Source organism: Penicillium expansum (assembly GCF_000769745.1).
Source record: "Penicillium expansum strain MD-8 chromosome Unknown contig113, whole genome shotgun sequence".
Classification (NCBI taxonomy): domain Eukaryota; kingdom Fungi; phylum Ascomycota; class Eurotiomycetes; order Eurotiales; family Aspergillaceae; genus Penicillium; species Penicillium expansum.
This window is the reverse complement of record NW_015971483.1, coordinates 5,519-22,337: the sequence shown is the minus strand read 5'-3', so window position 1 is coordinate 22,337 and position 16,819 is coordinate 5,519. Positions and strand designations below refer to the sequence as shown.

At 32.2% G+C, this 16,819-nt stretch overlaps 3 protein-coding genes across 3 annotated transcripts; 2 read left to right on the top strand and 1 right to left on the bottom strand.

The window, feature by feature from the left end:
* Nucleotides 1-312: 312 nt before the first annotated feature.
* PEX2_037450 (uncharacterized protein) lies at nucleotides 313-2,056 on the top strand (the record flags this gene model as incomplete). The annotated part of the gene is made up of 2 exons (XM_016741020.1): nucleotides 313-1,553; nucleotides 1,603-2,056. 2 exons carry the CDS (start codon nucleotides 313-315, stop codon nucleotides 2,054-2,056), a joined length of 1,695 nt encoding a protein of 564 aa, XP_016593781.1.
* A 193-nt stretch (nucleotides 2,057-2,249) lies between these two features.
* On the bottom strand, nucleotides 2,250-3,910 carry PEX2_037440 (putative C2H2 finger domain protein; the record flags this gene model as incomplete). The annotated part of the gene is made up of 2 exons (XM_016741019.1): nucleotides 2,250-3,741; nucleotides 3,798-3,910. 2 exons carry the CDS (start codon nucleotides 3,908-3,910, stop codon nucleotides 2,250-2,252), a joined length of 1,605 nt encoding a protein of 534 aa, XP_016593780.1.
* Nucleotides 3,911-4,576: 666 nt separating this feature from the next.
* Nucleotides 4,577-6,308, top strand: PEX2_037430 (uncharacterized protein; the record flags this gene model as incomplete). Its single annotated transcript, XM_016741018.1, has 4 exons — nucleotides 4,577-4,803; nucleotides 4,861-5,014; nucleotides 5,072-6,075; nucleotides 6,134-6,308. 4 exons carry the CDS (start codon nucleotides 4,577-4,579, stop codon nucleotides 6,306-6,308), a joined length of 1,560 nt encoding a protein of 519 aa, XP_016593779.1.
* Between the last annotated feature and the right edge of the window lie 10,511 nt (nucleotides 6,309-16,819).

The following is a 16,819-nucleotide window of genomic DNA, read 5'->3' as shown; positions in this document are numbered from 1 at the left end:
CAACAAGAAAACAAAATACATAAAGGTCTTATAAGAACTCCATACATGTACATTGTAATTGTTACTTGTGTTTACGGTACCTTTTTGTATGTCCGTCACCGCCCGGACCCGACCCGAAGGCAAAAGAATCTCCTCCCATCACTTCTCTCCCCATCAACAGATCAGATTTACCATCCATGGCCCGTCATGGGAAATCCAAGGCCCGTACCAGGCGGGTGCCGATGGGTAGAGGTAATGAGTGTGCTTCTATTATGTTGATGAATACTAATTTGTTTGAAAAAATCAAAAGACCCATCGCCACACCAGTTTACTATGCAGCAAGAAGCTCGGAATACAGAAACCCATCAGCGATCATGGTCAGACAGCAACCTTCGACACAAAGCCGTTCAATTCGTGAGCGCGGGAAGCCTGAAACCGACATTGGAACCGACACTGGAACTAGCAGGCGAGGAGCAGGCAAAACCAAACACGGACCGGGAAGAACCAAAGACCGACAATATATCGAACAAAAACGCCGACCTCGAGGTTCCATTCTTCTTCGACTCAAAGGGACAAGGGGTTGTTCATACCGACCACCCGGACCCAGTATTGCAGTCGAAGTTATCGGATATAGACGACTCGAGTGAGGATGAGGTTGTGTTCACCGGCCGCAGGAGGAACACAAAACCCGTTCTCATCGAAACACACCAGAACGAGATTCAAGAAGTTGTGCAGACGACTACTGTTGTAGTTATGCAGAAATCACACACACCAACATTGGACCCTACCCCCCGGGATGCTTCGCCTGCCGCTAGCCTGACAGACAATCTTGAACCCAACACGGAGAGACCAGACTGGCCACTGGAAGAAGAGACGGACCCACTAGCAGACTATATTGCCAACATCGACAATGACTACCACGAGGAAGTGACATCCGGTGCAAAGATTGACCTAGAAGGTGGCATTGACGTCGAAAAAGCCGCAACGCAACTAGATCTGTCGGCCTCGAGCCCCACAGGCTCTAAAATCGAATCACCAAGATCGCTAACTCAAATGCAAATCGACACCGAACATGATTCAATTCCATCATCAAGCGAAGATGACGAAGACGATATGGTCATATCTGGATCAGATGATGATACCCTTGAAGACTTTGTGTTGCTTGAAGACCTGGCGAACGGATATTCCGGGTCCACCAAAAAAGGTTCCCGTTATGGAAAGCCTTCATTTCCATCGGCATCGGCATTTGCGGATGCCCTGGAGTCTGATCCATATTTCGGGTTTGACATAATGGATTTTGACCGGGCAAGTCTACGGAAAAAACCCAAGGGCAAGCAGTCCATCCCCGACCTAGTACTATCCGACAGTGAGTTCGAAGTCGAGCTACAAGAGGCCTGGCAGAACGACCGGACCAAAAAGAAACTGCGGAAGATAGAGCGGGCAGAGCTCCGGGCGCAAGGACTACTGGGCAGAAAAGCAGGGAACCCAGACCTCAAGGTCAAGTACCCCAAGGAAATGAACATGGAGGAATTTATGACCGAGATTCGCTCATTTCTTCTGTCTCCTAAAAATAGGTTTGTTCTAAACCTGCTAATTCTCTTTGACCTAGCTAACTCAATATAGCCTGTCCTTGCCGCCCATGACGAAGCAACGCAGAAAGCTGATACATGAATTGGCCAATGCGCTGAATCTCAAATCACAGTCACGCGGCCATGGAATTTCTCGCTTCCCGGTCCTCAATAAGACGGCACGCACCCCGCGATACACACCAAAGACTATATCTAATGTTGACGATATCTTATCCGGGAGGAAGTTCAACCGTCGGTTGTTCAAATCATGGGGTACGGAAGTGCCGAGATTCCCCAAAACCCAGCGTGGAAAGTCCGGTGCTGCTTCATATATGGATGGCGATGTGGTTGGCGCCTCTGCTCCTGAAATCGGAGCTGAAAACCGAGGGCGGGCCATGCTGGAGAAGATGGGATGGAGTACAGGTACTGCTCTGGGTGCCGCCGACAACAAGGGAATCCTGCAGCCTGTCGCGCAGGTTGTAAAGAACTCGCGGGCTGGGTTAGGTTAGAGGGTTGGGGCTGTGTTTGGCTGAAGGGGAAGATTTCCCAGCCGGCATATGCGGGCTTATTTAACCATAGAAATAGAAAATAGAAATGTAAGACTCAACGGACTAGATGTATCTTTTTATCTTTCTAAAAAAAAAAAAATTTGGATTAAAAAAAAGAAAAGAAAAACGGTAAATGAGCATCACGGATGTGTTACTAGCGTTTCCTCCCCTTTTTAGCAACAGATCCTATTAAGGGTTGTGCGTGGTCAAGGTCTCTAATATGATCGAATAACTTAGACTTGGATGTGAAGTGAGCCTGGCAATTTGCACAAATGAACGCCGTGGGTTGATCTGCTTGCTTCGCGGCCTTTTTCGCCCGTTTCTGCTTGGCCTTGCCCATTTTGAGAGTTGGTGACTGGCCAGTGAGGTCCGAAGAGAACGGATGACTAGATACACCAGAGGAGTCTCCGGCGCCTGTGGACAAAGAATCCATATCGGTGCGGAGCCTCGTCTCGACATATTCCCTGGAGGCATAATCATCATCGTGGGAAGACGTTGGGGTATCTAGCTCGGAGATAGTTGCTTCCTCTAGATCATGCGAACTCCCTCGATCATCAGCGGGAATGTCGTGACTCTTCACAGAGGTACTTGGTTCCAGATCGACCTCCGAGGTAGTAGAAACCCAATCTTTCCCGTCATCCACCCCAAGAGGTTTAGTTGTAACTGCATTGGTACTCGAGTCATCCGCGGGTTCCAAATCCAATTCGTGGTTCTGCATTCGCATCTCCCAGCATAGCTGTTTGACTGCCTTCAAATGCTTCTTGCTACGTTCGTGCGCCTCGTATTGCTTCTGGCTTTTGAAATATTTGTGACATGCCACACATTCAAAACTCTCGACTTCACTCTCTTCGCTCCTCTCCTGGTCGTCATCTGCCACTGGTTGCTCTGACTGGGCCCACTCGGGAAGGACATGATCCCGCATCTTGGCTTGATTCACAGCCCGTGATCTTGCAGCCTGTGCAGCCACAGACTGGCGGAGGGTTTCCTGGCGTTGAGCTTCACTTTGGGCATTGAATTTATACCGTGGATCACGTTTCTTGACAAAAGCCACGAGTGACCTGACAGCATCATTGAATTCTCGGATGCCTTCCTCCCGGAGGCGTCTGTTCTCCTTTTCCATCATTCGCCGCACCCGACGATCAGGCGCTTCAGAATAACGATGAGCATCTTTCCATGCGAACGACTTTTGGGTGGAAAACCCGGTCCACGCAGCATAGAAGGGTCGTACAACGGTCTCGAAATCATCGTTACCAGATCCAAATGATGGATATTCAATAGGATCTTGATTTTCCCACTGACAGGCCAATCTTTCTTCTAGTACGAGCTGTTCGAATTGCTCTCGCAAACCTCCAAAGAATCCGGTTGGGGAGTCGGAGAATTCCATTCGAGGACTGAACTTCGAAAAGAGTCTGAGGATATCTTCGGCTGTTGTGATTCGAACATTGTACGAGTGTTGATCATCGGTATTTCCGTTGGTCCCTAAAAATGCGTCGCTATGGGAGTCGTACCATGCTCGTTCCTGGGGATCTGCTAGTACTTCGTAGGCAGATTGTATTTCGGCGAACAGCTTGGTAGCCTCGTCAACATTCCCATAATTGCGATCTGGGTGCAATACAAGAGCTTTTTTTCGATATGCTTTTTTGATCCTAAGAGTCGGGCAAGTTTTAGTTACGTCCATAACCGCATATTTATGTGAACTTACTCATCGTCTGTTGCACTGCGGGTTACACCAAGCAGCTCATAATAGTCGGTCTTCCGGTCTAATTGTTCTGAAGCGCCCGAGCTAGCCTGGCTAGTGGAATGGAATTGGCCCATGGCGTGTAAGAGGGAGAGAAAGAACGTTGGTGGTGGGGGGAAACGGCGAATACGGCGAATACCGCAATAATTGCCCGCTGTTGTTTTGAAGCAACTTCTCTTTTTGAGTAATTCATTAAAAATATATTAATAAGATCATTAGGACAGTAAAACGAGAATACTGTCTACCGGTGTCTATAAGTAGAAGAGAAGAAGAGAAGAAGAGAAGATTCGCAAAAAAAAAACAAAAAAAAACATTGCAACGATGAAGTTCAAGGCTTGGCGTCTTTGATAGAGAGATAAAGGCGGGGAGAAACATCTTCTCAATCTCTTCGACGATAGTATTTCCTGTTTTTCTACATAATCCTCTAACTCTCTGATCTAATATTTGATTTGGTTTCTTCTCCTTCACTAATAGAGGAATGTAAACCGGCTGTTCTTCCGTTCTGATTGCCTTCTCCTTTGTCTTCTTCCTCCAATATCATCAATCTTCCACCTTCAGGGATGGTTCGGTCTTTAATTCATCTTCCAGACGAGATCCTGCATTCGATTCTTTGTTATTCTCCCCCTCAATCCTGTGCTGCGGTCGAACAGATCAACAGTCGATTTCAAAACGTAACGAATGAGCGTTTACTATGGCGTCACCATTGCCAGTCACATTACAAATTCTGGGATGGGCGACATGATATGCCCCGGAAGCTTGCCTGCCCGGCGAATTCAACCGACTGGAAAGCACTGTTTATCTTCAAGTATCAGGTTGATCGATCTGTCACTCGACTTCTTGATAGTATTCTTGTTAGCCAGACTGGCCGGATCGAAAAGTTTCGTCGTGTTGTCGATATGGGATACGATGCAAAAGATACTCTTTTGCGATATAGTCTGATAGAGTCTGGGGAGGACCATTTGGCCAGAAGGTGGGCTACTAATTCTATGCAAGTTGGCTTGTGTTTCCCTTGAATTGACCACAAAAGGTACTATGCCCACGCGCTCTTGACTTGCCTGCACCGAAGCATTGCCATACCAGAATGGGCGAAACTCAAACACGGAGAACCCGTGTCACTCGACAGAGCCTTGGCCTGCTTTGATCTCTTTATACCCGAAAGTGGAACTGGGGATTTGGAGGAAGTAGGTGTTAACCTAGTCTAACCCCCCAATTTTTCGTTATACCTGACTCTGATCCAGATACGAGACTCTCTGGATGAGATCCTCAATCGCTTTGTCGCGTCTCACTCGGATCTTCACCTCTTCACCCCTCGCGAGAAAGCACTAGCCATAGCATCCTGGCTAGGGGCGAATGATCTCACGGGGATAAATCCAGATCGAGAATATCATTCTTTGGAGCATAACTTTTTAGGGCTGGCTCTAAAGGATCCAGGGCACAACTCTCTACCCTTGGTGTCAGCTGCGATATACTGCTTTGTTGCGCAGGGGGTGGGCCTAGACGCCCATCCTTGTGGATTTCCGTTCCATGTGCATGTGATCATTACCCCCGAGCTGGGCTCAGACATCAATGGTAACGCTTTGGGTGGGATGGAGCCAGGGGAGCCCCTTTACTTGGACCCGTTTCGGGGTGCAAGAGAGACTGCTATCTCAAATCTGCGCAGCCAATTAACATTTCTGGGCATGCCTAACATGGACCAGACCGCAACTCTGGGCGAAGCATCGACTTCTGGCGTTATCTTGCGCTGTGGTAAGAACATATTGAACTCGATTCGTGTCGAACACCAAAATCCGACCTCGCGTGTCCCCTCGATAGATGCCGTGAGCGCAAAGTACGCAGCGCTCTGGTCTGTGATGCTACTGTCAGGTGATTCGAGGCCGATGGATCTACGCCATCAGTTGCCATGGCTCATGGAACTGTTCGCCACAGACTTTCCTTCTGATATATTTCTAGTCGAGCAGTACATCGCTCCTCTGTTTCATGGGCTGTTCGAGCATGAGCATATACTAGAGAGCATTCATGTGATGAGGGCTGTGGATGAAATCCCAAAGCAGATTCGGAAGCGAACCGGTGGCAATGCAAATATACAATACAAGGTGGGCCAGGTTTTCCGCCATCGTCGCTATCATTACGAGGCTATTATCACCGGCTGGGACTCGGAATGTGGCGCAGGCGAACAATGGATGAGACGAATGGGTATCGATCAATTAGAAGCTGGCAGGCACCAAAGCTTCTATCATGTGCTGTGGGTGATTTTTTGCTTGTGTCCTTTTCTTGGCTAATGGCTAACAATGGATGCATAGTGTGGCGGATCGAAGTGTCCGGTATGTGGCCGAGGAGAATATTGGAATAATTCTCCCTCACTTCACGGAATTGCCGAGTAGTTTGACTGCCATTGCGGGTAAGCATTTCAAACGATGGGATGAGAGGGAGAGGAAGTTTGTGAGTAACATGAAGGATGAATACCCCGACGACTAGTTGAAATATATTCCGCTTTGTTAAGATTGTTACCAGGTAGCTCTGGTTAGAGGGAAAAAGGTGCGCTCACGTTAGGATTATCGAATATTAAAGTAGATAGAGTATATGGATTATATAGGGTACTGAACGTAGGAGATGATATGACCGCAGAATTATGAATAGGCTTCTCCAGAACCCGATTGGACCCCGACCCAACCTAACCTAACTTAACCCCTAAGTACCTAATTAGGTAATAAATATAATAAATAACGTATTTCACTACCGAGCCGGCCACCCCCACCAACTTATTAATTTAAAATGTATTTATCTCAACCAAACCGCCATTAAATTAAATATAACGTATTTCACCCCATTACTAGACACACCCTATGGCTAGACACCCACCCCAACCTATTAAATTTAAATACATTTATCTCAACCATAACGCCATTAAATTAATTCAACTAACTACCTAGTCTATCTGGACATATTTCTCTTCTATGCCCTAGTAATCTGTATATTCTATACCCCCGGGGGGGCTGCGTATGTAGCTAAATAGCCGATTCTCTAGGTATACTAAGGCTAGGGGGAGGTACTATGAAGGGACGTAGCCAGTCTTGATTTAAACTAACTAAGCCGTTTGCAGTTATCTAAAAGCTTAAGGAGAGAAGTAGGAGCTGGCGGGGTCGAACGTAAATAAAAGGGGATATAAGGAAGGTCACGTATACGTATGTGATATTAACTAGGCACTGGCCCGTTATAATACCCCCCTCCTCCTAGCGGTATCCGTTTATATATAGAGGGTACCTATACGTATATAAGGGTATATTCCTTAGGGGCTATTATTTATTCGCGCGCTCTTATAACGTTCCTTAAATATATCTAATATAGTATAATCCTCTAATTTATCTAACCTTTACTATATTTATTCTATAAAGCTAGCCTATTTTACTAATTCTTCCTATTAATAACTTCTCCTAATCCTTTATATATATATAGCTAGGATCTTTTTAACTTCCTATTCTAATTTATTATTAATAATAATTAGTAGAGGTTAGGTATTATCTATAACTTAAGAAGGGAGAGGATCTAATACTATAAGTTATATTAGATTTATATAAAAGATAGGGTAAATCCTATATAGGATACTTAGCTCTATTATATATAGGGATAGAATATTAATAATAATATATTTTCTATATAACTAATCTAGTTTCTTTAATAGCTATAAAGATATAATATTTTATAGGTATAATTATACTTTATCTTTTATATAATAAACTAATATAGCCTAATATATATAGTTTACTTATTCTTACTATTTATCTTAGGTAGTAGTTATTACTACTTATACTTAGTTAGAAGTTTTATAAAGGTATTCTATAAAGTCTATACCTATTTATTTAAAACTACTTCTATAACCTTAAAAGGTTTCTATTATCTTCTAATTTAATTAGATTAATATAATACCTATATATAAAGAAGAATAGTACTAAACTAGTTAATAATACCTTTTAGTTATTAATTATAATAGCTATAATTAGAAAGAGATAGGATTAATCTTTTTATAAATAGGCTATAAAGACTTATAAGATCTATTCTATCTTTTAATTTACTTATTCTATTATACTATCTATTTAAGGGTAAAAAGCTATTAATAGTTATTATTAGATTTTTAATCTTTTATATATTTCCTTTTAAAAACTACTTATAAATTAAGGACTATAGTTACTTATAATTATAAATAAAAGCCTATAATATATATAAAAGTAATTTATAAATATTTAGGCTATAATATTACTTATAATAAAGTCTATAATAATAAGAATAATACTTTTTATAAGTTAATCTATAATAATAAAGTAGTTTATAGCTTTTTAAGGGCTACTTATAAAAAGGTCTATAATAAAATTAATAGAAATTTCTACCTAAATCTATTATAGAACTAGTAATAGCTTTAATAATCTATACTTAGTATTATACTATATTATACTTTATCTATAAACTATATAGTTTTATAAGAATTATTATATATCCTTAGTTACTTTTAGTTAAAAGAAGTATTATAAAAAGATTATATATATAATATTATATCTTAAATACCTTATAATATATAAATTATATATATTTTAGATAATATATATCTATAAGGGCTTACTATTTAAGATTTATATCTAGTTTTAGAAGTAAAAGAGACCTTATATATTAAAGTAGTATTCTATAAGGCTTATTTTAATTTAGATTCTACTTAAGAGTCTATATTCCTTTTTTTATAGAGCCTATAAGATTACTTAATAACTTATATCTATTTTCTAAGCTTTAACCTAAAGTAATTATAGCTCTTTATCTTTAAATATATTAATAGATATCTTAAAACTTATAAGGGCCTCTATATCTATTTATAACTATCTAGTTTTTATTTTAATCTTTTTAAAGATATATTAGAATTAATTTATTATTTATTTATTACTCCTATCCTATAAGAGATCTTATTCTTTTTATAAGAGAGTATCTAGGTATATAGCTAGTTTCTTAGGCTAGTATTAGATCTTAAAGTTAAATTCTATTAATATATCTACCTATTATATTTAATATTTACTTAAATCCTATATTTTCTTAAAGTATTATAGATTCTTATAATTAGTAATAATTTTAAATTTAAAAACTATTTTTAGTTTTAAGTATTACTTTTTTAGACTATATATAATTATAAAAAGCTCTTTATTATATATTTTATAGTTTACTTCTACTAATAATAACTTTTAAGAAAGGTATATATATAAGTATAATATTCTATTATTTTATACTTATAATAGTATACTCCTAATAGCCTATCTAAAGGTATTAGTTTTTATTATAATTTTATATCCTTCTTTAAAGTATACTAAGATAGGTATATTAATAAAAAGTTCCTTTAAGTCTATAAAAGCTTTATAATAAGTTATATTTTAATAAAAATCTATTCCTTTATATATTAGCTATATTAATAAAGCTATTAAGTCTATAAAATATAGGATAAAGGTTTAATAGAAGTTTATAAATCTTAAGAAGCTTTATATATCTCTAATTATTTTTAGTAGTTCTTATATATATATTACTTTAACCTTTATTAGATCTATATAGATACTTATACTTATATAAATAATAAACCTTAAGTATTTAACTATTTTCTTTTTAAATTCTAATTTATTAATATTATATTATAGGCTTATCTCTTATAACTTTTATAAGACTTTAGCTATTTTTAATAATAGTTTTTAATTAATCTATTTAAGTAGATAATAATATTATCTATATATATAAAGATAAAGTTATTAAAGTACTTATAAAATACTTAATTAATATACTATTAAAATATAGTTTTTTATTCTTCTTTAGGTTTAATCTAGATCTTATAAAATACTATAATTATATCTAGCTTTATAAACTACTATACTTATAATATATTCTATAAGGTTTCTTTAATTAAGGGTAGTAGGTAGTAATCCTTAACTATTATCTTATTTAGACTATAATAGTCTATATAGAAATATACTTTTTTACTTAGCTTCTTAATTAATAGTATTAGTACTATAATTAGAGATTTACTAATATAAATAAAATTCTATCTAAGTAAATCTATAAGTATTTTCTATAAAATAAGAAGTTCTTTTTAGTTTATACTATAAAGAGGACTATATAAGGGTAGGGCTTCCCTATTAGAACTATCCTTTTATAAGGGAATATAATAATCTATTCCTAATTAGTAGTCTAGTAATTATTCTATATACTTTATATTAAATACTTTTAACTATAATTAGTATTATTTTAGGAATTATATATATAGATTAATATATTTCTTTTTTTATAATACTTTCTTTATATCTATTAAGGTTACTTTTCTAATCTAAAGGCTCTTTATAGGTCTAGTTATATATATTTTTTAGAAATCCTTAACTAAAAGTCTTTAAATTTATAAAGGCTTTATACCTTAAAAGCTTATTATAGTATTCGCTCTATTTTAGTATTATATATATTTACCTATTTTTATAAAGATATTAAGATATTTTTTTTATACTAAATATTATCTATCTATATTAATTAACTATATATTCTTAAGGATTATTTAGTCTATTTACTTTAAGATAATATATATATAGATATCTTTTTAGAAGTATCTATATATATCTATATTAAAATAAGTAATAAAATTAATCTTTTTTTAATCTCTAATAATACTATTTAGTATTTAAGGGGGTATTAAGATATATAAAAAACTAAAGGTTATTATAAAGGAATTACTTATTATAGTATAATATAAATATCCTAAATTAATAAGTACTTTTAAAAATTAAATTTTATTAACTAGTAAATTAATATAAAAGGGTTTATTCTTTTATTTTAATAACTTCTTAGCTCTATTTAGCTCTTATCTATAACTTTAGGTAAGAGCTACTCTTTTTTTAAGTACTTATATATACTCTTTTAGTCTAAATAATCGCTCTTCCTTATAGGCGCTTCTATAAATATCTCTACTCTTATAATTTAGGTTCTTTCCTTTTATTTATAATAGTATTAGGGCTATTATTTATTTAAAAGGTCCTCTTTTATTATTATTATAGCTATATATAGGTATTAATAAAAGCTTTTAAGGTTTAGCTTTCTTACTAGTTTAAAAGGGTAAGATCCTATATTATATCTATTATATCTATAATAGTAATACCTTTTTTTATAGTACTAATACTTTAATTCCTTTCTTTTAACCTATTTTACTTACTTTCTTATAAGTTATTAGTTTTCTTTCTATATCTATATAGAAATAACTATAATATTAGGTATTAGGGTCTAATCTATATAATTAAGTACTAATAACTTAGGATAGGTTATCTTCCTTTTATATCTATATATTATATATTTTAACTTTAAAGAAAGTAAGTTAAGATTAGTATTAATATAATATAGTAGTAGTATAAGATCTATAAAATTATTAGGAATATCTTTATATAATAAAGCTATATAGGTAGTTAGGTTTAGTAATTCTATTAATATAGATACTTTTATATCCTTTAGCTAATTTATTATTCTTAAATCTATAAATTCTTTTTTAAATATAGATAAGAATATAGTAAAAGACTATTTTAGACCTTATTATATCTCTTATAAGCGCTAGATAGTTTATTTTTTAATATTTAGGTCTTTATAGATATTCTTAAAGTATTAGATTAGGTTACTTATATTTCTATCTATTTATTAATATTATATAAAGGCTACTATATTCTTACTTATATTTCCTTCTAATTAGGAGTAGATATATAGTAGATATACTTATTTATCTCTAAGAGTATCTATATTAAGTAGTAGCTTATTCTTAATTAATATTTAGAATATAGGCTATTTTATTCTAATTCCTTTAAAGGTTAGGAGGTTAGATAATTATATATAAGGGTATTAGGTTAGGTTTATACTAACTAGGCTTTAGTTAAGGTCTTTATTAGCTTCTAGGCTCTAGTTATATATTTTATATATTATATCTACTACTAGTATTAGCTGTATAGGTATATTTATCTAGATTAGCTCTTTAAGCTATTAGATCCTCTCTTCTTATACTTATATACTTTCTTCTTAATTAGTAGCGGCTTATACTATCTACTATATTATTAGCTAGGCCTATATAGGTAGGCTAGATAGTTCTTCGTTCTCTATTATATTATTTCTTATTATACTTAGTCCTTCTAGGGCTTTTTATTAGTATACCTAATACTTTTAGGGCTTTTTATTATTATACCTAATACTTTTAGGACTTTTTATTATTATATATAGGCCTATTCAGCTATACTCTTCTGGATCTTTTATAGAAGAGGAAGCTTTTAGAATGTGAAGGGATATAGCTAGTCTTGATTTAAACTAACTAAGCTGTTTGTAGTTATCTAAAAGCTTAAGGAGAGAAGTAGGAGCTAGCGGGGTTGAATGTAAATAAAAGGGGATGCGAGGAAGGTCACGTGCGCGCACGTGATATTGACCAGGCACTGGCCCGTTATAGGTACTTCAGTTACTTCTACTACTATATAATTAATATAGATACTTCTTAATCCTAGAGGTAGATACCTACTAAAGAAGGCCTCTTAGTTTAAGTACGCTTTTACTTCTACTTCTTATTAGCAGTATATAATTCCTTATTTTCTTTAGTAAGTAAGATAGTACTAGACTGCGACATCGCCCATGGACGGGTGGGTGGGCAGTGCCCACGGGCCTTATGTAAGTGGGCGATGGGCACTATCAATACGCCCATAGACAGGCCCTACCCTTAGGGCCTATTGTCCATAGACACCGTGGGCGCCCATGGGCCTTTTTAGTAAGCAAAATTAGTGTAACATTTGATTTTTATTAATAGATTTCAAAATATTTCAACTAAATCTATATTTTTTATATATTTATAATCATAATTCCGGATTTTTAATAAGATATATATAAATATATATACTATAATTTACTATATATCTAATTTTTATATATATTTAAGACAACTTTATATAATAGTAGGTATTGTGGGTATACCTGCTATAGGTATATCTGTAGGCCTTAGGCGTTATAGACGGGCACTCAAAAATCTAAATAGCCTAAGGCCTACTGTAGATAGGCGATATCGCAGTCTAGATAGTACCTTATATTATAAGATAGAAGCCTTTTATAAGCTAGTTTAATATATAATCTAATAGGCTAGATAGGCTTTAAAATCTTATATAAAGTAAAGCTTTAATTAATAAAGCCTAACAATATAGTTCTTTCTTTATAAAGGGGGTTTTTAGGGTAAAACTCTAGCTTAATTTACTTTTTTAGTTAATTAAGGGGGTTAGGGTTTCAAGCTAAATATTAAGCTTTAAAATCACTTAATTAGGTATAAATAGTACTAAACTAACTACTTTAATACTATTTTTAATAGTCTCTGATTTAAAAGCTTTAATTTATATAAGAGGGTATACTTTAAAGAAGTTAAGTTTATTAATATAATTTATCCTAACCTATATCTTTAATTTAACTAGGCCTTAATAACTCCTATAAGACTAAAAAGATTTTAGTCCTATATCCTAGTTAGACTATAATATTACCTATAGATAGGTAGGTAGGTATTACCTATAGGCCTTATATAAGTAGGAAATAGGCCTTACCCTTAAGGCCTATGGGACTTAGGCGTTATAGGCGCCTATAGGCCTTTTTAGTAAGTAAAATTAGTATAATATATAATTTTTATTAATATATTTTAAAATATTTTAACTAAATTTATACTTTTTATATAATTATAATTATAATTCTAGGTTTTTAATAAGATATATATAAATATATATAATATAATTTACTATATATCTAGTTTTTATATATATTTAAGATAACTTTATATAATAGTAGGTATTATAGGTATACCTACTATAGATAGGTAATAAGTATCTTATAGGTAGTCTTCTGTATAACCTAGTAAAACCTAGACCCAACCTAGACCTAATCTAGTCTAGGTTAGGTTTTAGGTTAAACCTTTTAACCTAATAATAGGTCTAGGTTAAACCTTTCGACCTAGTACTAAGTATAAGGCCCTAAACTAAGTTATAAACTAAATAAATATACTAAGGATTCTAAATATATAACTTATATATTTATTTATAGTAATTTTAAGTATTTACTTTACTTAATTATATCTAATTTTATTTATAAAAAAGGTAAAAAAGATATATATAATTAAAGATTCTTTATTAAATAAGCTACTAGTATTTAAATTTATTATCTTCCCTACTTTTATATTTTCCCCCTAATATTTATATCTATATATAAGTTAATAATAATAATAGTAAGTAAAGATAATTATATTTACTTATAGGTAAGGGCATCCCCTTTAATATATCTTTTAGTTTATCTTTAATTATAACCTTAATTATATCCTTTAGTTTATCTTCTAATTTATCTTTCTACTCCTTTATATTATTAATTAGATTAACTTTAATCTTATTAAATTTCTCTTCCTTCTTCTCTTTTACTACCTTAAACTTATCTAAAGAGAAAAATTTCTTAAAAAATATTACTTCTTACTCCTCTATATTAAATTTTATTATATAAAGAAATATTATTAAAAAAGTATTAAACTCTTATATTAGTTCTTAGAAATAAGAATATATCTTATATAAAGATGGTAATAGCTAAAAAATAAATCTAATACTCTTTTTAGAAAATAAATAGCTTAATAGAAATAGTATCTATTTATATATTAATATTATTATTATATATACTCTTTATATTTAATTATTATTATTATTATTATTATTATTATTATTATTATTATTATTATTATTATTATTATTATTATTATTATTATTATTATTATTATTATTATTATTATTATTATTATTATTATTACTAGTTAGTTTTTAATTTAAAGAGTATATTTTAATAAGAATACTAAGTATAGAGAGAGAAAGGAGAAAGGAGAAAGGAAGAAGGGTTAAGGATTAGTTATCCCTTATAAGGACTTAATATAAACTTTAGTAAATATTAACCTTCCTTACTTATCCTTTCTTATTTCTTAGAAGGTAGTAAGTAATAGTAGAACTATAATTATTATCTATTAGATTATAATATAATCCTTAACTAAGAATATATTTAGTCCCTAAATACTAGTTTATTATTAGGCTGCGGCAACATCCTCAATATCTATAGATATCCGCATATCCTCTCCGCAACTTGCGGATATAGTAGGTCACCTAATATCCTCTGGATATTTAAGGATATCCAGTAGATATAAAACATACTAAATATACTAAGCGTTATGACCTTTTTAAATATATATTATTTATATAGATTCCTTTATATTTATTAAGTAACTATACTGTAATTAAAGTTTTTAATTTATAGACTAAATTTTATTATTTCCTAATATAAACTATTAAAGATCGATTTCGAATCTATTAGGTAACCTTAGTTACTTCTAAATCCGCCCCGATTATCCTTATATACCCTTATCTACTAGTATTTCTAAAAGGTTATTATCTTCCTTATTAAAAGCCTTAGATAATTATTTCTTTAATTATTTCTTTAATTATTTATATTATAGCTACCTACTTTAATTAGCTTTCCTACTATCTAAATTATTTTTATAGCTCCCTATCTATTATATATCCTTAATACTAAGCTCTTAATCCTCCTCTTTATTATTACTTATTAGCTTAAGGGTTTTAAACTAAGATATTAATTTCTAAGTTTAATCTAATAATATAGCTTCTCTAATAGAAAGATATTCTTTTATAATATCTATCTCCTTCTACTTAACCTTAAACTTAATAGTAAATTAATAAAGTATTAGTCCTTAGATTATATTTAGTTTTAGTTAACTATAATAGTAATAGTAGATATTATAAGTATAATTAAATAATTACTTAATACTTATATTACTAGCTAGAATAGAGAGAATATCCTATACTATCTTTATAAGAATAAGAAACTTATATTTATACTCTTTTTAAAATACTTAGGGTTTCTATCTCTTAATCTTATATATAAAATACCTTATAATCTTATTAACTTTAGGATTTAAAGGCTTATCTTATAGCTAGTTTTAAGAAATATAAGTAATATTAAGATTATAATTATTATTATTATCTAAAGCCTCTCTAGTATTATCTTATAAGACTAAAGTATCTAAATTATAGTAAAGTATCTCTTTATATTAATAAAACTCTTACTTTAGGACTCTATAATAGTATTTTATATAATTAATTTTATCTTACTAGTCTAATAATATAAAATATTAAAGTTTCTTTAATAGGTAAAGGATTATTATAAGTATATAGATATTACTATATAATTTATAATTAGTAATAGTATAATATTTTAAAAGCTTACTTTTTATAGTTTAAAAAGCCTAAAGTATATACTTCTTCTAAATAACTCCTTTATTCTTTAACTTACTCTTAGCTTTATTAAGGTAAAAGAAAAGCTTATTATATATACTATAGATATTATATACTATAATATCCCTAGTCTTTAATAATATAGTAGTAAAGTTAAAAAAAGCTTAGTAAGAAGAAGAAGATACTTAATCTATTACTACTTTTTTTAATTAAGTTTAAAGTAGAGATATTAATAATCTATATAATATTAATTATAGAATAGTTATAGCCTTTTTATATAATTTAGTATTATAAAGGTTAAGTTCTATTAGGTTTAGATATCCTAAATAAGAATTAAAAGAGACCCTTTAGTTTATAAAGCTATAAATACCTCCTAATACTATAGGCTTATATTAATAAAGATTATAAGACCTTAGATCTTAGACTTTTATATTAGAATAAACCTAAAAGACTTAAGATAATAAGAGATTTACCTTCTTTAATATATCTATAATTTATTTAGAGCTAGATTAGTTAGTCTAAAATAAATAGGTTTATTTATTAGACTACTTTAGCTTAATCTCTTTATTAGGTAGTATTACTTTTAGCTTCTTAAGAAACTTATTTAAGCTAAACTAGATTATATATATAATATATAGAACTTAGAATATTAAAGTATTTAAT